Here is a 24,669-nt window from a genome sequence, read left to right as displayed (position 1 = left end):
CATAGCAAGGGTTTTACAATATATTTTTTTAAATGTCAAGTTAAAAATAGGTATTTTTTTCACTGTTTCATTCAACCGTCTAGCTGATTTTGAACACAAAGACCCATCTTATGTGTCCGATATTAAATTATGTGCTATTTTGTCTTAAATTTGAAACAATGAAACACTAAAAATAAGTTGTAAACTAAAACAACAAACTGTGAAAATGGGTATTCATTTTGAGATTTGTTAAAGATTATATTTGAAAGAGTCTTAAGTCTTTAGTGTTTTTAAGGTTTATAAGGTATTTAGTGTTTTTAAGGTTTCTGTTGTAATGACAGCAAAAGTAATGCAAATATAAAGATGGAGGAAATGAGCACACACACACATATATATATATATATATATATATATAAGTACACAGTATACAGAACTGCACACAACTGCTCAACGTTGATAATGAAATGTTTCTTGAGCACCAAATCAAGATATGAATGATCACTGAAGAATCATGTGACACTGAAAACTCGAGTAATGGCTACTGAAATTTCAGCTTTGCCATCATGAGAATGAATTACATTCCTTAGTAGAACAAGCGAGGCAAGGCAAACACACACCTTGTGAGGTGCAAGTTGAAGGAAAAAATATATGAATCAGTTAAGAGGAGAACAACTGCACACTCTATAAATATGCTTAAGTGAGTGTGAGTTGTTCTCCTCTTAACCAATACATTACATTTTAAATTATATTAAAAGAGAGGACATTTTTCTTAAGTTGTAATAATATTTCACAATGTTATTGTTTTTGCTGTATTTCTGATCAAATAAATATTGGCCGAGATACAACTATTTGAAGATCTGGAATCTGAGGGTGCAAAAAAAATGTAAATATTGAGAAAATCGCAGTTAAAATTGTCCCAATGAAGTCCTTAGCAATGCATATTACTAATAAAAAAATGAAGTTGAAGTTTTGATATATTTACGGTTGGAAATTTACAAAATATCTTCATGAAGCATGATCTTTACTTAATATCCTAATGATTTTTGGCATATAAGAAAAATCTATAATGTGGCCCATACAATGCATTTTTGGCTATTGCTACAAATATACCCCAGCGACTTAAGACTGGTTTTGTGCTCCAGGGTCACATATGTTTTATAGAGCATTTATTTTGAAAATAAATAATGATTTTCTTATTAAATAGTACACCACAGGTACAAACGCCTTACTTACTTGCACCATATAAAATGAAGTATATTTAAATGTTTGTTTACATTTTTTAAAAATGTATTAGCATACATGGCTCTAAATATAACAGAATTATGGATTTTCAACCAACTGCTGAGTTTTCTTTGTGCAATGCTGGGAAGCAGCCCCAGACATTTCCCCCACTCAGCGAATGAGAATACAATAGCCTGCCTTTTAGTCCGAGATAAGGGGACGATTTGTAATGTCTTTTTGTATTTGTAGCATTCATCCGACTTGGAAGTGAGCATGCATGTGGATTACGGCAAAAAAGGCCGTCGTCTCGATCTGTGTGTGCTTGTTTACGTTCACTTGCCGGTATCTTCATCTCCTGTCTATAGGAGTGTGTGTGTTTTGCTGTTTGGACTTGGGATTCCCCTATTCATAGACACATGCAGACACACACAGACTACAATATCTGAAGATCTTCATTCATAAAGGAAGCCTCCTTTCACTGCATCATACTTCTGCCTGCTTTTGTAAAGATGTTTAGTGATTGCTTATCTTTGAAGATAACAGTATTTACAATGCAAATTTCTGATCCTTTCTATCTTGAAGAAATTGTAAAGGCGCATGAAATATTTATGGATGGAAAAATGAAAAACCTTATCTTCGCTTCTGTCATTTTATGAAAGTAAAACGACACTTGCATCATTTTACTAATTCATTACTTCTGTAAGTATGTGTCATCCTGTTATGTACTGTAAAAAAACAGCACAAATTCAAATATAATGATCTAAAGTGCCTGATAATTTTCTTTACTCTTCCCCATCTCAAAGCTACACCAGAAACATTCAAGTAAACAATACAGAGCATGCTAGAAGATCCTCTTGGCTCAAATAAGAGAAGGAATTCAGCAGTGCCTCTGGTTTGGAGGATCTTTGTAGGCTCTCGTCTCTGTGTTTGTGTGAACATCATTATACTGTTTAGATTTCTTCACTTCCTATTGCTGAATAATCCCATTTGTAGAGCCATACCACCTCCTGCATTTATAATTTATATCCCTTCACAGTTCTGCATTCTTTGCTGCCTTGACTTGTGTGTGTTTCTCCTTTTTTTGTTGTTGTTTTTCCCACATGGCCAAACAAAATGGGAGTATAGCATTTTTTTCAGCCTTGGGTCAAAAGACACTTTCAGTGGGTTCAGCCTCCCTTGTTTTTTTACCCCAGAATGTGTAGTTTTTAAATCTCACATTTTTTTTTCCTTCTCCCATTTTACTGAATTTGAATCAAAGCCTACGCAGCTTACACACACTTAGCCTGCTTTTTAAAACTGTACTTTTCCTTAGCTGGAAAACATGTTTAAATATTTAGCACCCATATTCACAGCTGTTTGACACGTTTAATTCCTTTTCTTACAAGTCCCAAACAAACGGTGGAGAAGATCACATAGTCAGTCTGAATCATAGCTGTCATCATTATTCACTTTGACTCTAACACCACCACCCCCCCCATTTGAAATAATAAGGAATCATCAAAACTTTAGAAAATTGCGATTGTAAGCGCTTGTGTTTGATATTGAAAAAAGGGGAGAGAGAAGGGAAGACGATTCTTTTGAGTCACATTCGCATTGTTCCTGGGTTCCACGTTAATAACTTACAACTGAAGTGCGGTTCTTTACGAGAGAAAAAAATGCAAAGAGAGAAAAAAACAAAAAAATTCTCATTTATAGTATCTAAGAACGTCTTTGTAGAAAAAGTAGGTGTCAGATAAAAAGGCATACATGCATTGGCACAAATGAGAAGGGGCGCGTGCAGAGGCGGTCGCGAGCGCACCAATATTTATCATGCCCTCTTTAAAAGAAGCTTCTGTTGAACTCCATAAGACCAAAAAAGAGAGACAATTTTGACAGTCCTGCTGCTCCAATAGTGAATAAATCAAGAAAAAAAGGGGTTCTTTTATTCATGTCATTTTGGTTTATGAAAGTGAGTGATATGCATCTAGGGCTTTTTGTTTTAAATATCTGAACTGATGTGTTATGTCTAACGTGCTTTGTTACTCATAATCACCTCCTTACGGATGCGTTTGGAACCACACGTGGGACGTTTATCGAAAAAAAAAAAAATCTGCTGGAGCGAGGTAATTCATTTTGATAGGCCATTCTTTCACGTTTTGAGGAAGTCGCCATTTCTTGGCGCTGTTATCGTCACTGCACCTACACGGCCACCTTCGGTGTGTGTCACCCCCATTCCCCCGCACCCCACACACGCGCACAATAGACATCAACAGAAAAATAGACCGACTGAGGGAGTGAGAACGAGCGAGGGAGAGAAATTCAAGAAAAAGCTTTGAAGTGGCTTTCCGGCGCGCAAGTCTGCTGGCCGTCTCCCCGAGACGTGTCACCTTTGCCGAGAGGGAATAGGAAAATCACGTTTCGAATGGTAATGATAACATACTAATCACTTGAGCTCTTTGAAGACGGGGGAGCGAGCTACTCTGTCAGTATCCCCGGCTGCCTTGTGCTTCCAGGCACACAGGCACATCCCTGGTCTAGGTGTATTAGTTTAAGCGGTGCATGTCAATACGTCCCCTCCATCTCAGCTGATCCAGAGGGGCTCATTAGGCAGAGATGGCTCCCTTTTCCCCATACGCACTCCCACCCCCACTCTTTCTCTATCCCCCTCTCTCTCTCTCTCTCTCTCTCTCTCTCTCTTTCCCTCTATCTCCCACGAACACCCCCTCCCTTAAACTATTAAAAAGTATTTCAGCTATTTTAAATGGCATCTGTCAACCGAGAGGAGGAGAAGAAAAAAAGTTCAGACAGTAATTTTTTTCTCCCTTTTTCCCTTCTCTGTGATTGTCAAACTTTGAAAAGTGGAATGCCGTCTATTTTTCATTTCATTTCCTTGGAGTGATTAGCCGTTACATATTTTGACGGCTTAACTAGAACTGGAAACTTGTTTCTCTCGTTTTTTCCCTCAGCCTTTATTCTTTCTGTGCATGTAAATGGGAATAAAGGTTAACATCCTTTAGAAATGTAGTTAGCTCTCTCTGTTATGTATTTACAAATAGAAATGCAGTGGTCTCATTCAGCGTTCACACTCATAAATTATATGACTTACCATAAAATCTTAGTTTTTTAGTATCTGCTGTGGGGTTCAAAAGTTTAAGACTACAAAGTTTTGAAAGTTTTATGATTGTGCCAAATTTTAAACGGAGACGGTATGGTATGAAATGAATAAAAAATATGCATTACTGACTTAAAATAGTTGAGAATGTCAAAATAACAAATTTGTGACACTGATCATGTGAACTTCTTTGCACTGAATGTTGATGTTCCATTGATGTCAAAGAGATCTTGAGATCTTAAAGGGAGAAAATGGGGACAAACTAAATACATTCTGAATTTCATTTGAGTATTTCAATTTAAAATTTAACTTAAAATTATGCTTATGTACTATAATTAGCAATTAAAACTTAAATTAAGAAAAATCCCAAATAAAAGCATTTTTTACAAATGAAATGTTGGGCTCTACTATATTTTATTTCTAGCACGTATATATTAACATGTATGAGATATTTAGTTCTGTTATTTCTAGTATGTATACACTACCATTCAAAAGTTTAGGGTCAGTAAGAGTTTTTTTTTTTTTTTTTTCAACTTCCACATCCACAAAATAATAGACAGCACTTTTTCCAATTGTGATAATATTTAGAAATTAATATTAAGATGATTTTAAGATTTTTATGCACCAATTCATCACATATGCCATCACCGGAATATTTTACTTTATAAAATGTATTCATATTTTAATATATTTAACTAACCTTTCCTTGATAAAGTTTACACGCCTTATTGGTTTGCATTACAGTGACCCTTAAAACATCCAAAAAGCACGGTAGAGAAACCAGCAAGCGTTTTGGACAGCATTCACTTTTAAAAATTACATGTTTTTTTTTTCACATCGATGCCATTAAAGAACCTTTTTGGGTTCCCCAAAGATCCTTCAATGGAACAATTCTTAAAAGACAACAATTCTTTTTCTACTTTAAAGAACCTTTTGTGCTATCTGAAGCTTCACATGGATATTTAAGTTTTTTTTCATGAAACCATAGATGATAATAAATAAATAAACATTTTATTTGTAAAAGTGTATACATCAAATAAAAAACATAGTGTAACAAGGTTTATGGTGGCATCCTGAACTCGTCAGACTAACAGATATTGGGTAATCTGAAGCAGCATTTGAAAATATATTACAGCTCAATTAGCCATCCCTCCCATGCTAATCTTTGCCCTGGTTTTAAATGTGAGGTAATGAGATCTGGCAACACCTTCAGAACAAAGCCACTGCAAGAAGGAAGCCTCAATTAAAAAGAAGGAAAGGTGTTAGATTGGAGCTCCGTCCTTTTTTGCTTTGGAATTTGCACGACGATCAGTCCAATTTATGAAAACGCAACTCATAATTAGACGTTCTCAAATCAATGTATAAGTTAAATTAAAACTAAGTGGTCTTTACCCTTTTGTCTTAGTGTGTCTATTATTGTGTTGAAAATGTCTCTGTAAATAATGTCCCAGTCTTCTCAATCACTCTCATTGTTTTCTTTCCATCTGTGGTTTGTTTTCAGAGAGCACATCTGTTGGACAACACAGAGAGGCTGGAAAGGTCATCTCGGAGGCTGGAAGCTGGCTACCAGATAGCGGTGGAAACCGGTAGGCATTCTGGGTAGGGGGGTGAGCGACAGCAAATTGTCTCGCTCGTATGTGCGGTAAAAAGAGAGAGAGAGTGGAAAAAAACCGCCTTGACGACTGGTGACATTTCCAGGAGCACATCAAAGAGAAGCAAGGGAGAGAGAGGTGTAGAGTAGCAGCCGCAGTACTGTTAGGCTCACACAAAACACACCACCTTATTTCCATTCACCTGTGTGTGTGTGTGTGTGTGTGTGAGAGAGAGAGAGAGAGAGAGAGAGAGAGAGAAAAAGAGTTTTAATATGGGTACCAAATGATGGCGTGTCGACTAGAATAAAGAACAACACCCTGCCTCCACCGTCCTGCAATTTTTCAAGCTAAATAAAGACCCAGATCTTTTAATAAACCGATTTCTAAATAAAGTACCTTAGACGTCACCTGATTCGCACCTGTCTGAAGGTTAGTTTTTATCTTTAAATACAAGAAAATGAACTAATTTAGATCTGAAATAGATTGAATCAGCAAGCTTTTTTTTTTTTTTTTAGCCTGACAGTCACCGTGTTGTTGAAGCAGAGTGTATTCCTCCGAGACGTATCAAAGCTCGTTCTTCAAGAAGCTACTGGCTTTCTTTGGCTTCTGCCTTAGTTTTGAAAAGTTTGTTAATTTACACTATAATGGCAGGGTGGCTTGTGCGCGACGTCGACACAGTTAATAATTCAAATCTAGAAAGGGTTGCACAGACCACTGGTGTTTGATGTCTCGCAAGAACAACTCACAAATTCATAAATGCAATCTGCATCCTCTGCTGAAAAAATTAGTTTCATTTATTTTGGATCCTCTCAAGCCTGTGCTTAATTTTTTTTCACTCCTGCCCTGCATACATTTATATATATATTTATATGTGTATATGTGTATGTTCAGTTCACCGAATTAAGTCCCTTTGTTTTTCTAAAATTCAGACACATTTTTTTTACTTTTGTCTGCCCAATTGAATTTTCTGCTTTTCTAGAAGATACCAAAGCGGAAGCCCATACACTTCAACGGTGGGATGAGACCCCCTCTGAGAGGAGTTTTCCCCTCATAAAGGACGGTTTCTGCCTCTGAGAGCTGTTACAATGCCGCACCGCTTCCACTGCTCTCAGTGTGGGAGCCGCAAGCGCAGAACAATGCCTGTTTACTCAGCCCTTCTCTAACCGCGTTAAAGCGCATCTCGGCCTGTGCGTCTCACTCCTGTGATCCTAATCCCTGACCCCGTACCCCACTGACCACCCCAACACCTGCATCTTAAAAGTGTAGCGGCAGGTAGTCCTAAACTGAAGTGGCCCAAGAAGGACAAACCCTGTACTTTTGGGATTTGGGCACAGCAACCTCACACAAACTGCACAGCGATCGCTGGGGTAAACACAGGCCCGCTTCAGTGGCTGTTGAGGAGCTGCAGTGATAGATGCAGTTTGTTTGGGTTGCGGCAGTGACCCTCGCTCTCTGTGTCACACTGAGGCGCATCAGCAAGTTTATGGACCGGGTGTTAAAATTCACTCGAGCGGCAATCCACACCTGCTATAGCGCCGGCCATTCGGGTTTCTGCTATCCTGTAATAAAACAAAACAATTGTAAATTAGTAAAGAAAATAAATAATTAAATTATTACTACTAATACTAAATTAATAAAATATAAATATACATAAAATATATTTTATTTATATATATTATAATAAAAATAAAATATATTTTGAATTTATATATTTACTATATTAATTTTATATAGATTTTCTATTTTATAAAATAATAATTGGTTATTTTGTATCATATTTAATTAGTTGTAAGCTTTTTGTGCTGTTTATTTGGTTTATTTAAAAATGTTTTATTTGCTTAAACTATGCTATTACTTTAAGACTCGATAGATATTTATATATAATGTAAGTATACACAAAGTAATACACAATACATTTGTTGTATTATTTTATATTGCTTTAAGTATAAAATGATACATGTAACTGTATTTAAATTGTTATATACACACACACGCACACACACACAAACAATGCATATAAAGTCTTGAAAAAATTGCTTACTTAAAATCTAAACATGCCGTATGTTTGTTTACACATTTTATTATTACTTAGAGACAGAGTAGTAATAGAGAGTACGTGTGTATATATATATTCTTTTTACATTTCAAGTCTTTAAAGTAATAGCATACTTAAATCAAAATAATATCAGTGTGTTTGCAGATCGTATATAAATTTTAAAATTACTTTAACATTTACTCTAGTTGTGGTCACATTTAATTGTTTCATTATTTTAAATTAGTTTGTCGTTTAAAATTTTTTTTTAAAACCTGGTCTTTATATTGACCAAATAATTTTATTATCAAGGATGATTTATCAGGGTTTTTTTTTTTTTTTTTTGTGGTGCAAGTTGATTGAATACTTGGATTTTTGATTATATTGCAAGTCACAATTTTTGTAGTAAAATTGTGAGGATACTCCATATATATTTAAATTTAAATTTTTTATTTATTTATTTTTGGTATTTTTTATGTAATATGAATTTTATTTTCTGATTGCACCTACACAGTGTCAGTGAGGAGACTGTGTGTGTGTGTGTGTGTGTGTATTTTAAGTGCGTTTTAGTGTGTGGTGCGTTCAGTCCAGCACTAGCAGCATGTCAGGAGCACTCCAGGCCTTCAGAGTGATATTGAGAGTGCTCTCTGGACATGCAGAGCTTTTTACCAAACTGTTTGTCTCATAAATAAAGTATGGGTCTTCATTAGGAGAGGGCACCCACTTTAAAGCTGCCTGAACCAGAGGCACGCCGGCCTGAAGAGAGCCTGGAGTACAGTAGGAGGGAGCAAAGCAGCCAATTTAAAGGCATTTAAATCAGAGATGTCCCAGAGCCCACGAGCGTTAAATAAACCCTAATCAAAGAAATGCCTGGCTGTTTATGAAAGCCAAGGAAGTGGGCAAAATATGTTTTGTGTGGAGGAAAATAAAATACCTAGGGGGTGTAATTCTGTTGTTTGCAGGCAAATTTGGAATTGTTGAAGAATATTTATTTGTATTTTTTTCTAAGAAAACTATTTAATCTCAAGACAGTTGACCTCAAAATCTATTAATTAATCAAAATGAATTTTAACGGATTGTTCGATATAAACAAATGAGTCAGGGGAACGGCGTCCGTAAGGAGCAGAGCAGTGGCCTTTGAATCCGCAGCAGCCGCTGTGGCAGCGGATCGATGGGGCAAAATGAAACCAGCTCATTAGGGATTGATTTCAGCAGTGTTTAGATAAGCAGAGTGGGTCAGGGCCTGGCCCCTGGGGCCCTCACCAGGGCCCAAAGTTCACGCAGAGCCAGGTAGAGAGTGTCTCTGCAGGCCATCATCTTTATTAGCACCCAGATAAGCTGATTAGGCCTTGTCAATCAAAGGTGCCAATGACTCAATCGAGAGGCCCTTCTTTTCTTTCTCTCTCTCCTTCCTTTTTTCTCTCCTTTTTTTTGTGATAAATCATTGAAGCGACCAACAAAGCAGTAGCCATGACGGCTAAGCTAAGCAGCCCTGCAGTTGTCACCAAGGCAGACGACGCAAGGACCCTGTGATGATGTGACGACTGTATTAAAGAGTACATCAATTTGTTTGAGAGCGGGTTTGATTTTTTTCTGCAGTGGTATTAAAAGAGCATGCGAGGGGGGAGAGTAGTTATTGTTGTTGCAGGCTTTACAGAGAAGCCGAGAGTGCCCCCGATAGAAATAAATAACAAAATAAATGATCGAATGAAGAAATAAATAAATATGTTTTGTAAACATGAAGAAACGCTGCTCCTTTTGAGCGTGAGCACGGCTTTAAGACATGCTGTGTCAGTCCATGGGTGTCAAAGCGTCCTAGTAACAGACACGCAATTGTCTCCGTCTCTGTTTCACTGCCTCTAGCTCTTTCTTTCTCCTCCATGTTATCGTTCTTTCATTTTCTTTCCTTCATCCCTCTCCTCCACTTTTTCTGGTTGTTTTCTACCATTTTATGAAACTGATAACTTGCTTCTTTGAATGGAATTCCCGTTTTTCTTAACCGTCATTCCTGTGTTGCCATGGCCTTTTCTTCTTAAGCACTTTAAACATTTATGATGATGATGTTTATTACTATTCAGTATAATTTAATAATGATAATAATAAAATTAAAAATGTCAACATTAAAGTGAGTGCATTCAATAAATGTCATCATAATTATAGTAACAATAGTAACTAAATAAAAAATGTCAAAATGAAATTGAACGCATTCAATAATGTAGTTTTTTAAAATATTTATTTTCATAACCTCCTAAAAGAATATATTAAGTTATATAATATACAATTTTGTAGTAGTTGTTTTAATAATAATAATGAAATTGAAAAAAAGAAAAAGTAATTGAATACATTCATTAATTCACTGAAAAGTTGCTGTTATTGTTAAAAATATTTGAAAACTCTCTTCAACTAAAGTCATATATTTAATAATAATGATAGTAATACATTTATAGCTGTTTTTTGCTGGCTAAAAATATATTTTTTATCACACTAAATTCAATTTGCTGTACAATACCTCCTCTGTAATTAATTGTTTCATTGCCTTTCATTATTTATTTCAGCTTAGCTGTTCCAGTTGATTTCCTTCACTGTATAGTCGTGTTTAAAGTTTCAGCACATCGCTACTGTTCTCTCTTTAATGAGGACCATTTGGTGAAGTGGATTTCCTCGAGGTATAGCATACCAAATAACTTGGGTTTTTGTAGTTTGCTGAAATCTGAATGCCGTATTGTGTTTCAAAAAGAATATGCCGTTATTTGATAATTGTTTGATTCACGGAGCAGAGCCACAAGAGTTAAATATTTCAATAGCAGAGTTTGCAGATATGCAGAAAGGAGAACTTAGCTAGAGTGGATTTTCTAAAGACAATGGTGGGTTTTTTGTGTTGTAATGAGGGCATTTTCTCATTGAAAATTTATGATTTTTCTTCTTTTTGGGGGGGGGGGGCTACAATTTAAATTTGAGCTTATGTATGTCAGAGCTTTTTAAATATGAATACACAATGTAAACCTCTTGTAAAAAGAAATGTGTATATAAGTGATGGGATGTGTGCGTGAGCGTAATATAAGGTTTTCGACTCTGTAAATATACCTACGGGTGAGCTGTTTATCGTGAAACCCCCCGGCGGATGAAAGGAGATGTAATAATGATTTTTTTTCTCTCCTAATCGGGCCTTGTCAGCGAGGCGTCTTATCGTGGAGAGGAAAACGACACCGATACTATCGAAGAGCCCAGAGTCCGAGTTTGTGTCGCTCCCCCCCAATCACGCCGGACCCGGCCTCGCCGTATCTAGCGCCGCCACAAACGGCAAGCGACGCTTTTTCATCTGGACTTCAAAAACAGTCCCCGTCATTAAAATTGCACCCGCGTTCGGCTGCAGGGATCAGCCGCTCAGGAGCGAAAATGGGATGTGGGAGAGGAGGCTCGCTAAATGTGCTAATTCTGTCCTCACATGTTTACGGCTTAATTTTAATCGGTTTGAGCGAGGGAGGAGGAGGGGGGGGCTGAAAAAAGCCTCACATTGCAATAAATCGCTATTATCTTTGACACCGAAGGACTCAGCTGTTCCAAGGATTTCGGGGTCTGTGAGCAACAGTATTATACGGGGACACACAAAAGTGTTTACGCTTGAATTGCGGTGGCCGAGGTGGACTCACTGATTTCAGCGCGTCTAGACAAAAGGCCAAACTTTCACAATGGCGAAGCCCGCAAACAGGCTCTTAAGGCAAGAGCTGAACCAACAAACTTGACTAGCCGGTGTGTTTGTGTTCGCATCTATCTGTTTCTGGGATTGCCAATAGAGAGGTGTCGACTTGTTGATATATTCCAATCGGTATTACGATATTTGCTGATGTTAAATGCGATCATTGACTGTTGAGTCGCCTCTCAAATGCAGTTTGAGAGGTTTTTTCCTTTGGGGTGATGGGGAGCAGATACATTTTTCTAGATAAACTATTGAGTGACAGATTGAGAGGTAAGCCTCCCACTTGCATCTTTTGAATGAGCCTCTCCAGCAACACTTGCCACCAGCTAGATGCATCAAAATCTCCAGTATTCTCAGGACTGAGTTCAAACTAAAATATATGAGAAGAGCAGAATATAAAAAAAAAAAGCTGAATTTGGGGGATTGAAGCCCAGGAAAGAGTAAAACATACACTGACTATGAATGATAATAATGTTTTTGTCATTGTATTTGCTGAGAAGAAATTATTGAAATATGCAAGACGCAATTCCATAGCATACAACGGTCATGACATAAATAAAATTTCTAGTAACACTTGCATATTACTTATGTAAATGTCTATTGCTTAATTGTATATTTTTAATGAAATAAAACTATACATTAATATGTATTTTATTTTAAATCATTATTATTATTATTATTATTATGGTACATAATACTGTAGTATATAATAGTACTTAACAGTATGCATGTTATACATATTACTTAATTCTATAATATTTGTAATAAATTTATATTAATATTTAGTTTTATTACATTATTATTATTATTATTATTAATTATTTTTGTTGTTATTATATTAAGTGCAATACTTAATTTGCATTTCTGTATTTATTTATTACTTTACAGTATCCTTGTTGTTATACATATTACTTAATTCAATATATTATAAAATTTATGTTAATATATACATTTTATCTTAGTTATATTAATTACATTAGTATTGCTGTATTTACTACTTACTACATTAGAGTATTCATGTTATACATTTTACTAAATTTTATAATATTTAATAAAATATATATAAATATCATGCTTATTTTTATTATATTAATTACATAATAATTGTTAATTGCTTCATTAGTATCTGTATTTTCTATTTACTACATTAGTGTATCCATGTAATGCATATTACTTAATCATATAATATTTGTAATAAAATGTATTTGAATTTTATAATGCTTCTTTTAGTTATTATCATTTTATTAATTACATGTACTTCATTAGTCTTGCTATATTCACTTACTTGACTACATAAATGCACAATTACAGCACTATAATGTAAAATGTGACCAGTCTTATTTCATTATTGGCTTATTTTATTTTCACATAATTTGTTTGTAACAATAATGGCCAAAAATGTTTTTGAAGTAACTTGTCAGAAACATGGAGAGAGAGAGAGAGAGAGAGAGAGAGAGAGGCAGAAAGTACATTTTAATTTCAGACCATATGTGTATATCTATTTATATCAGACGCACACAAACAGTCTTTCATTGACCTTTGGTTGACGGAGAGAGAGTGAAAGAGGGCACTCAAGCTGGATGGCGTTAAATAAAACTGTTTTGGAAGGAAATGGAAGACAAAAGCGAATACCCAGGACCCCCATGGGCGCTTCCTCATCGGTCGCTTTAAAGAGCTGGCACATCTGAGGCGCTGCAATATCAAAAAGCAGAGAGAAAAAGTGAAATGAAGTAAAAGGAAAAAGTGGAGAGGGGGAAGAGAGAGTGGCAGTACCTTGTCACTGCGGAATGAGGATCATAAACGGTAATTGTGGGATGGGAGTGACACGCTGATGACAGCAGATTGATGGCAGTTGAAAAGCAAGCGTAATTCACTAAGGAGTCGCAGAGAGTTGGGTGGCTGAGATTAAGAGAGGAAACTAGTCAGACTGAGCTCTGAAAACACAGGCGGAGTGGGTACAGAAGGGCAGCGGTTTAGGCTTTACTTGTGCTTCCAGTTTTGTTTGTTCTCGCTGTATTTATGTCTCTCGGTGCATTGGACCGAAAACGCTCCCTCTCAGAGTGCCGCATTATAATGAAAATGTTTGTTGCTTTTGTAGATAATATACTTTCTAACCCTGAAAAATATTTTGACTATGCTAAATATTTGATTTTAATCATTATAGCAAAAATGTCACTTTTGTTTAGATGCAGGAATAGATTTTATGGCAATGATGCAACGAAGTGTTTATCAAAGCTGAAATCTTACATTAGAGATTTTTATTCAAGAAAATATATTAAAACAAACAATAAATAAATAATATAAAATAAATAAACTTTGTATTATAATTGTAATTTAAATGATCGAATATCTAATTTATTAAAAAAGTTACAATATTTATTGAATATCATTTGTGTTTGATTGTAATTTAACTTATAGAATACGAAATGCATAAAAAATATAGTTGTTATTATAGTAGTACTTATTGAATATAATTTATATTTAAATATAATGTAAAATATAATTTATTATAATTATTATCGTGGTTGCTTTATTTTTGATCAGTGGGAAAAAAAAAGAAAAAGTCCTCTACTGTGTTGTGATAAATATATATATATATATATATATATATATATATATATATATACATACATACATACATACATACATACATACATACACATATATATATATATATATATATATATATATATATATATATATATATATATATATATATATATATATATATATATATATATATATATATATATATATATATATATAATTTTTATTTTATAGCTATAATCTGATTCATAGTTAAAATATTTTATTTTATTATAATTATTGTCATGTTTTATATTTTTACAGTGGAGGAAAATAGTGAAATATAAAATATTTTTGGTCAAACACCTTTTTTAATATTGAGCAACAGTGCACTTTTCTGTCTCTGTTGTTCAATCTTACAAAAAGTCAGTCTTACTTTTTTTATTAACAACTTAATAGCTGTTAACGACAATACTGGCTCATCATCATAAATTTGAACAGCTGCTGGACCTGCTTTGTTATGGATAGTTAACCCAGCACAGATAATCTTATTTGTTTTCAGATTAAATATGGCTCAATGTGCGACACTTAATGCATCTCAACGCTGACCACCCCACAGTTTGCGACACATATAAAAAAAGCCCATCATTAGCACTGTCCGTCTGTCCCTCTGCGGCTGCTTGTGTCACACCGTCCCTCAAAGTGGCTTCCTCCTCTGCAGCCCGCGCCCTGGGCCGGTGCGGCCGCGGGCTCAGGACGCCCACTGAACATGAAACACATCGCCCGATCTGTCAGCTGGGGGTTCCATCTGTCAGTCAGTGGGACAGCTTCACTTTTGTCTGGGGAGGGAGCCGGGCAAATACGATGGGGGGGGGGCTGCCACGTACACCATTTTGCGTTGTGCAGGAAACCCTGCTGCCATCGTCCTGACATATTTAATAATAGTTTGCAAGACTATTATTGAAGCAGACCCTTTTTAAAAGGCGATATCGCTGTCACCTAGGGTGCTCAGTGTATTTAATTCCTGCACACTTCTGATTTTTTTATTTTGTAAGGTTTAGAACCATTTTTTTTTCTATGGAAAATATATAGATCTTTATTGCACCTCAAAACTCACTAACAAGACTTGTCTTTTACAGTTTGACTGTCACATAAATTAATCTCCTTTTTGATAAAAGTCATAATAGGCAGGAGTGTGGAGGTTGCAATCTACACTTTTGCAGATAGGCTGCGCCCTTGAGCCACCGTAAAAAGGACGAGCTCAAAGAACCGTCTCCACACTGGGGGACAAGAGGCCTCCACCACTCCGCTCTCTTTGAGTCTTTGGATGTTTCTCCTGGTGCTGAAAGTTCCTGAAAAGATAAGCTTCGCTCACAACTCTAGGAGCTCATTTGAGTTTTATTTATTTAGCACCGTGTTTTTATGTGCGTGTGTGTTTGAGAAAGAGCAGGAGAGAATGAGTGTGTTTGTGTGCAGTGCTGAATCCCTGCTGAGAGCATCAGTATTTTCAGATCTGTGTGTAGGGGCGATACTGAACATCAGCAGCATGATATTTCAGCTATTATTATTCACCCCTTATAAAGAGCCGACTGGATTTGTCACATCACCTCTGAAGCCAATTTGAATTAAACAAGATGATACTCTATGGAAAGTTTCACATTCATTTGTAAATTTTTCAACCCTTTTTTTGTCACTGTGTCCATATTTGATACTGAATTCTTTAGACTGGGATACAGCATAGTCAAGGTTAATTTACTTTGAGTTTTTGCCAGTGAGCAAATGATTTGTAGTCTTAGAGTCAAGGCACCAAAACACTTAAGCACAACACTAAGTCAAAATCATAATCGTATTGTAAATAGGATGAAGGGAAATCATTTCATTGGGTAGGAAGCTTTTAGAGAGACGGGCTGTGTAATATAGATCGTTAAAGTACTGCATTAACCTCTAAAATTTTTTATTGAAAAGCTTATGAATACATGTTGAATTCAAGTTGATCTAATAAGAGTAGTTATGGTTTATTATTACTTAGGAATGTTATTCACAGCAGCTTAGAAATGACTTCTGAACATTTGTGCATCATCTTAATTACTTCACTCTTAATGCTTTTAAATCAGAGATGGATATTGTTGTAATTCTTCCTTTTGTTAGATGCCTTTATACAGTTATTTAGCTCATTTAATTTGGGTTGTGTAAACATTTCTTTAGCAGGTAGATCTATTTTGGTTTTTAATATAAATGTATAGAAATTGCATTGAGTTTGTAAAAAAGTCATTGAATCCCCTCATTGCATTTTCATTTTTACATGGTGTAATTCCACTGGCAGTTGTTTCCAAGAGAAATGTGAAGCAGAACTGGAGGATTTACATCTAGAAAACAAGTGGTTATGTGTTTTTTTAAGAATTATTATAATTGGAAGAAAGGAACCTCTTTCATCAATTCAACTCTAATTTAATTAACACTCTATCTATCTATCTATCTATCTATCTATCTATCTATCTATCTATCTATCTATCTATCTATCTATCTATCTATCTATCTATCTATCTATCTATCTATCTATCTATCTATCTATCTATCATCTAAATTTATATTTTTTTATTTCATTTTATTTGCCAATTAGTTCAGTTTTATTTCTTATTTTTGTATTTTTGAAGCTCATTTTCATGCATATGTAAATTTCTTCATCATTATTTTAAAAAATTGCTATTTTACCTATGATTTAAAAGAAGTCAGATGATTTCTTATTTCATTTTTTTAAATTCTGTTTAGAATTTTCTAAATAGATACATTCTTATCAATTTTCTAAACTAATTTCATTATAGTTTTTTTAAATGAAACATTTTCATATTTTTATTTAGGTGGGAGATTTTTAAAGTTGTTCTCATCGAATAGGTTTTTGTCAACAAACCCATAAAACCGATATGCCGTGCATAACCACATTGACCATGGTGAGGTGATTTCTGAAAAATCTCACACGAAACACCCAGTGCCATCTGCTGCTGCATACTTATTTCGATTACACATGAAAAAACGCAATCCCAAGTCCTCAGCCTACCAGAGATTGCCAGCTTCTTTTCATGATTGACTCAGATAAAAATAGTCAGGAAAGAAGTCTAGGGACGGCCAAATGACAAACAAATGAAGTATTATTTGTATGTGTTGTATCATAAAATCATTTTCGAATATTCCCAGTATTCTTATTACTTCAACAAATGCACTCAAATGATTTCAGTCTATGCTTCTGAAGCTGATTGACTAAATTATGCCCTTAAGTGAGAGAAAGAAAAGAGAAACGTAAAGAAAATGTGATATATTTGGAGTGACTTTAGCATCCTGGGCCACCTGGATTTATTTGGGCCAACACCGCTCTGTCCGTCTGGGCCATGCCTGTCCAGGAGGACTACGGTGAACAGAAGCTACCTCTTGACAACTCACACCTGATCACCATGTTTATCCCTGACTCTCTTCCTCTCTTCCAGTCTGTCTCTATCTCGCTCGCCCTCTTTTAACATCCCCCTTCCCAGTGGTCCTGCCCTGCCCTACTTAACTCCGGCCCATCCTGCCCTTTGATTTGAGCTACTTAGCCAGCCACAGATCATCTGCACACTTCACACACTCTGTTTCTCTTACATCCTCTCATGTTTACGGGGATGTTTCACAAACGGATATTAAGTGAACAGTCACACATGCAGTCCAGCTTATATTAGATGCGATAAACAGTGCATTCAAATTAGTCTTTTTTTTTTTTTTTTTTATGTTTTTATGTTGCTTTAATTCTTATTAACATTATTGTTAAAATTGAGACTGTGTGTAGCAGGTGTTGCATTCTTATAACATTGTTTGATTAGGAAGATTTCTTTAAAGGACGCCACATAAAAAGATGGTGCATTGGTACATAAGAACACCATCTGTTTTACTTTTGTAAGCTCCAAAGGCACAGTAAAGCATATTTTTGTCAAAGGATGATAAAGGAAGTAAGAAATAATCTGCTGCTTCTCTATTATGTGAAAGGTATCTAACAGCTGACTTGTCTTCCGTCTGGAAATATCCCTAGGCCTTCAGTCCAAGTGTTAACTGTAAGTGATCCAAATTGAGAGTAGCATACAGGGACTCATTGCTCTGTTGATTACTTGTGCAGTCTAACAGCTCTGTAATGGTTCAGTTCATGCTGTTCTTGTTACTGGGAAAGAGCCTCCTTGCTCAGTTTACTAAGCACCCGTAGCCTTTCTTCATTTCATGTAAAGTCACAGAATATTCTTATGGAGCTGTTTGAAGAGCTTGTAGTCACTTTATTGCACTTTATGAACCTTTGTGAACCTGTGTGAGTGAGTTATATTACGGAGCCTTTTGAAGTCATTTAGGCGAGTAATTTAGATGCTTATATTTTAGAGCCGTCTTACGGAAACTCTTGAAGCTAATGTGAGTCATCTCAGGGAGTCATCATATAAAGCCATTTGAAGGTTGTAGAATCATCTTAGCTCATCTTGGCGAATCATCATGTGGAGTCATTTGAAGCTTGTGGAGTAATCTTAGTTCATCTTGCTGAATCATCATATGGAGTCATTTCATGCTTGGGGAGTCATTTTAGTTCATCTTGGTAAATCATCAAATGTGGAGTCATTTGAAGCTTGTGGAGTCGTCTTAGGGAATCATCATATGGAGTCATTTGAAGCTTGGGGAGTCATTTTAGTTCATCTTGGTATATCATCAAATGTGGAGTCATTTGAAGCTTGTGGAGTCGTCTTAGGGAATCATCATGTGGAGTCATTTGAAGCTTTTGGAGTCATTTTAGTTCATCTTGCTGAATCATCATATGGAGTCATTTGAAGCTTGTGGAGTCATTTTAGGGAATCATCATACAGGGTCATTTAGCAAGATATTTGAAGCTTGTAGACTCATCTTATTGAGTCATTTTGTATGGAGTTTTTTATAGCTTGTGGAGGCATCTTACATGGAGTGACTTTATGGAGTCATCTAAAGCTTGCTGGAGTCACCTTAGGCAGTCATTTTGATGAGTTAACATGTCTGGAGTCTGGAGTCACTCATAGAGTCATGTGAAGGTCGTGGAGTCATCTTAGGAAGTCATTTTGATGAGTTAACATGTCTGGAGTCTGGAGTCACTCATAGAGTCATGTGAAGGTCGTGGAGTCATCTTAGGAAGTCATTTTGATTAGTCAACTTGGTGAGTCATTCAATGTCTTTTGAAGCATGTGGAGGCATCTTACATGGAGGGATTATGGAGTAATCTAAAGTTTGCTGGAGTCATTTTAGGGAGTCATTTTGATGAGTTAACTTGCCTGGAGTCAGTTGAAGCTTAATGGAGGGATCTTATATAGTCATTTATAGAGTAATGTGAAGCTCGTGGAGTCATCTTAGGGAGTCATTTTGATGAGTCATCTTGGTGAGTCATTTGGAGGCTTGTGGAGTCATTTTAGTAAGCGTCTTACAAAAGCTATTTGAAGCTTGTTCAGTTAGTTATGAAGTCATTTGAATCTCATGGAATCTTTTGGAGCTTGTGGAGTCATCTTAAATGCAGTCATTATATACATATATAATAAAAACATTTACATACTCCTGATTACCTTCTAGATTAATTATTAGAAATGGGAAATAGTGGCATAATTATTTCCATTTCTTTGTGCTACGGTCCGAGAACAATGTCATTGATTTGATCCTGTGTGTGAAAATAACCATGGCTTTTTTGTGAAGGAGACACGAGAGGGCTAACTAATTTCTCCATCAAGCTAATACAGCATTAGTGTGGTTTTAAGATGGCTGCTGTGGTAATTAGTGAATTGCTTTGAGTGGGCCAGGCTGGGCTGAGAGTGGGTAAGAGATGAAAAAGAGGGCAGAAAGGCTGTCTGTTTCATACTCTGATGGAGGTTATATTTTCTGTGACAACTGGACCACAGTAATCAAAATGTGTTAATAATCCCTTCAAAGGGATGGCGCGGCATCAGTGGGGCCTCAATGAGTCTGAATCCCCTTGTTAGCAGCAGAGCTGGATGCTCCACCCTCCCCAACCTGAATCAGCCGCAATTACAAACACTGCCGCACATGAGAGAACCCCGCTATTGTCAACACATGAGCAGAAATACATGATGACACATTAATATGCATACACATAAGCAAACACACAAACACTTTTTGATATGTCAATTGGATGGTCAGCATGGAATCCAAATTGATGTATTGTTGCATATGCTTCTGTTCTGTTCAAATATTTTAATGCACAAATTCCAGGTGAAGAACCTGGAAGAACCCATGAATTCTGAAGAGAAAATCAGGATGAAAAAGCTCAGCTGAGAGTGCTTATGTGAAGCATTGTGAATCACAAAATCAACTCAGTCTCTCAGAATTTGTGTGTTCAAACATTTGGGGTTGGTAAGATTTAAAAAAAAAATATATATATATTTTTGAATTTGCTCTCCAAGCCTGCAAAAATACAGTAAAAACATTCATATTTCAAAATATTTTTTTCCATTTAAAATAACTTTTCTATTTTAATATGTTTCATAATGTAATTTATTCCTGTAATGGCAAAGCTGAATTTTCAGCAGCTATTACTCCAATATTCAGTGTTACACAATCCCTCCGAAATCAGTCTAATTTGCTGCATGGTTTTGTGCTCAGTGATACATTATTATTATAAATGTTGAAAACAGTTTTCTGTTTAATATTTTTGTGAAAACTGTGCTACTTTTTTTCTCAGGATTATTAGATGAATAGAAAAGAGTTTAAAATAACAAAATTTACTTGAAATATCATTTTAATTATAAATGTGTTTTTATTCCCACTTTTGATCAGTTTAATGTATCCTTACTGAATAAAAGTATAATTTCTTTAAAAAAAAATAATTCAGTGTTAAACATTTAGCAATAATGATATTAATGTTAATGCTTATAACTGATAGCAATATTATTATTCTTTTATATTACTTTTTATTAATGTTTATTCGATTATGCCATTCACAATCACCTGCAAACTCTCATTCAGGTTACGGAGTGACTGGTTTTCACATCCAATCAATTCCCAATGGATAAAATCAAGTCTCGTACAAGGAACTGTACAAGTGCAAGGAAATGGTTATACACCTCTACACATTAACAGGTAAAAACTAACATCCTGCCTGCCCGGTTGCTGACATATTATGTTGATCCAACCGCCCACAGATGATCCCAATATCCAAAGCTTGTTCTTTCAGCTCCAGTGATCACTGCATATTGTTACTCTCACCAGCAGAATCCTCTTATTTGCCCTTTGGGTTTTCTTGATCAGGCATGATAGTCTTGGCATATTTACTTTATCACTCCAGAGTGAGCTGTGTTTAAACAACCCACATAAGCCAAGCCAGGCTCACAGATCAGGGAAACACGTTCAGTAAACATCACGACAGATTTGAGAGTGCATAAGACTGACCTGTGGACATAATACTTTAATCTCAGTTTCTTCCTAACATATGGTCCCCATTCCCCCCAAAGTCTCAAATCAGGAGTTCACGAGAGCAGGCCCGAACGGAGAATGTTTTAGTCATAGAACTCAACAGTAGTCGGGTAATAAACGTCACTCACTAAGCCCTGTGAACACAGTTCTCTCTCTCGCTTTCTTCTGCTCTCTCTCTCTCCCTCTCTGTCAAACTTGCCATTATGCAGCCCATTAGCTGAAAGACTAGGTAGAGACCTAAGGTGGCCCTGAGGGTTGAAAACCGAGTAGAAACTTCCAGTCACCTCACATCCAGCGCGATGCAAACACCTGTCTATCTGCTCACACGCTCTGCGAATCAGCCTCAACGCAGCAGCCCCATCTGATTGATGAGTGTCTTTGTTGTGCTTGAAGTTACGAGGTGCTTTTCTTAAGCTAATTAAAACAGAGCGCTGTTTTCTGCAGTTGAGCGCCTGCCATTGCGAGTTTAGTTAAGGAGAGTTGGAGGCTGGAGGTGAGCCTGTTAAATATACATGGGTGCAGGTGAAAGGCCATGTTGGATCTGACCTTGGATCAGCTCTGCAGTCCTCTCCAGGGACCTCTGTGTCTGCTGCACAGGGCAGGACAGAGATACTCAATAATGTAAAAGATGTGTTCAATTAAGACCTGTCCTCTGCGCCACCATGTTCTTAAAGTCGATGAAACGACCCATTTTACTTCCATAACGTGACATTTCTGAGTGAAATGTAGGAAGGGCCTCGATTTCATCACCATATTGTATCAACCAATTTTACAGAATTTGTTCATTGATATTGAGTAGTTAATTACTCATTTTCCGTATTTTTGAATTTAGATGACCTTTTTTCGTCATCTAACTCTCACTTAATCTCAAACAATATGATTTAATAATTAAATGTAATTTTTTAGCAAACCTCGAAAAGAATATCAAGTTTACATATACTATTATGTATAATGTTATTTTAATGTAAAGTGATACCTAAATTCACTTGTAGTTTGTAGTTTTTATTTATGGTAACACTTTATTTTAAGGTGTCCTTACTTGACATTTAATTTATATTATAATAACAATAAATGATGCATAATTACATGCATCTAAATATATATACTAATACTTGTAATAGTTTTTAGTGTTAATTTGATAATTGTTTTTTTATATATTTTTTTTTAGTTTACATTTATTTTGACAAAATGGTATATAATTTTAATTTTGGCCATTTATCATCATCAGGCATTTATCAAGGTACAATGTATAACAGATAACAGAGCCTGAATTCAGTTGTTTTTAGTTTTAGTCTTTTAATTTTAATGTTATGTTATTTACATATAATGTTTTAACATAGTTGTGTATAATGTTGTTATTTAATGTTATTTTAATGTAAAGTGATACCTAAATCCTCTTGTATTTATTTATATTAGTTATTTATCGTTGCTTACATTATTGGCCATTTTTCAAGTCATTATGTATATTGTATATTTACTTCTAGTAATTTTTTGTGTTTTATACATAGTTAATTTAATTTTTTTATATTTTTTTAGTTTACATTTATTTTGACAAAATGGTATATCATTTTAATTTTGGCCATTTATTGTTATCAAGGTACAATGTATAATAGAGCCTGAATTCACAGTTGATTTTAGTTTTTAGTCTTTTAATGTTATTTATTTTATACAAATTTATTTTTTTGATTAATATTTAGTTTAATTTTACATCCATATGGACACAATGCTATTGAATTTTAATATCGGCAATTTATCAGTGCTTTCCTAATTCTTCCGTACCAGAGTTTGCAGTTTAGCGACTTTCCTACTCGTAATGCAGTCCCTCATTGGTTGGAAACTTAAACATGCTTGGTGACATCAGCAGAAAGGAAAGTTTTTAAGAGGTTTTTATGAGTCGAGCAAGAAAAAATGGAGCAATATAATTGATTCAGATATTACATTGACTTTTAGGATTATCGTCTGTCTCTTTATATCAGTAGAGTGCAAGTTTTAGGGGTTTTATTTCGCTTTGTTCGTGAGCACGTCCAGGCCCATACGCAGCAGCTTGTGCATGTTTGTATGTTTACCGTGCATCTATGCGGTGCTTCGTGCAAAACTAACGCCTCACTCTGTCCCTCTGAAAGCTGGCTTGAAGCACTGGAGGACTCATTGACTTTCTAATGATCGCTGGTCAGCCCGCGCGAGTGCCAGGGGTTTAGCCCATCCGCACTACTCAGATATCGACTGAACACTCGGCTCCCTCTTTTCACTTCGGCCTGCCGGCTCTATGTCAAAATCCATTACCGCGGCTTGCACGCCGCACTCAGACAAGAAAAGAGAGAGACGGATGGAGTTTTTAGTTTTTCTCCTCCTCTTATCCTCCTCGTTGGCCTTTCTTCTGGATCCACCTCCTCTGCTTTGTAAGAGAGTGAGGGTAACCCCTGGCAGAAGATCATCCAGTAACGCGGTAGCGGATGACATATCGATCGAGTTCCCGTTTGGGCAGAGCAGAGCGCTAGGCCTTCCTCTGTTCCCGGTCCCACACATTTCCACTAGGATGGCTCTCACTAGCTCCTTGACCCCGCCGTGCTCTGTTGTCGATGTAGATTTTCTTTTCACGCAGTTCCGCCTTTTTCATTTTCATGTTTCTCACATAGTAGCGTGAGAGTCTACAGTTGATGTCTCTGAAGACGTTCGTAGTAGACTTTTATGAAAATTATTTACTTCCTGCCAGATCTTCGCATCATGTGCCGGGTGCAGATTTGAGGCCGTTGGAGCTTAACCTCGTGATACGGTGTAGAGGAATCACACCTCTGGGAGGTGTTAGGCCTCGCTGTTATACTCCAGGGAGGCTGGTTGTTGCTAATGCTAAGCTAAGGTCTCCTGAGAGGGCTGTCGAGGAGGTGCAGACGCGAGGTGTGTTTGTGACAAGTGTCAATGTGATTTCCTCCGTCTTTCTTGGTTCTGAATGACACGACTAATTTTTTTTGTTATTTATTTCAATAATGGGCCAAGAGACAGCAAGGAATAACAAAATGACAACCAACTTAAAAGCACCTGAGGGCACATGCCAACACATCACTACAGTGACACCTTGCTCCTCCTCTCA

At 36.0% G+C, this 24,669-nt stretch overlaps 1 protein-coding gene across 6 annotated transcripts in view; it reads left to right on the top strand.

Annotated features, from left to right (window-relative positions):
* Window positions 1-24,669, top strand: part of LOC306852664 (vesicle transport through interaction with t-SNAREs homolog 1A-like) — a 139,840-nt gene that overhangs the window by 27,791 nt on the left and 87,380 nt on the right. For all 6 annotated transcript variants that reach the window (XM_079389677.1, XM_079389673.1, XM_079389672.1 and 3 more), the window contains one exon: window positions 5,793-5,877. In XM_079389677.1, the coding sequence (XP_079245803.1) occupies window positions 5,793-5,877 (85 nt within the window). The remainder of the gene's footprint in view (window positions 1-5,792; window positions 5,878-24,669) is intronic.

Source organism: Barbus barbus, assembly GCF_936440315.1.
Source record: "Barbus barbus genome assembly, chromosome: 32".
Taxonomy (NCBI): Eukaryota; Metazoa; Chordata; class Actinopteri; order Cypriniformes; family Cyprinidae; genus Barbus; species Barbus barbus.
This window is presented reverse-complemented; position numbering and strand designations above follow the sequence as displayed.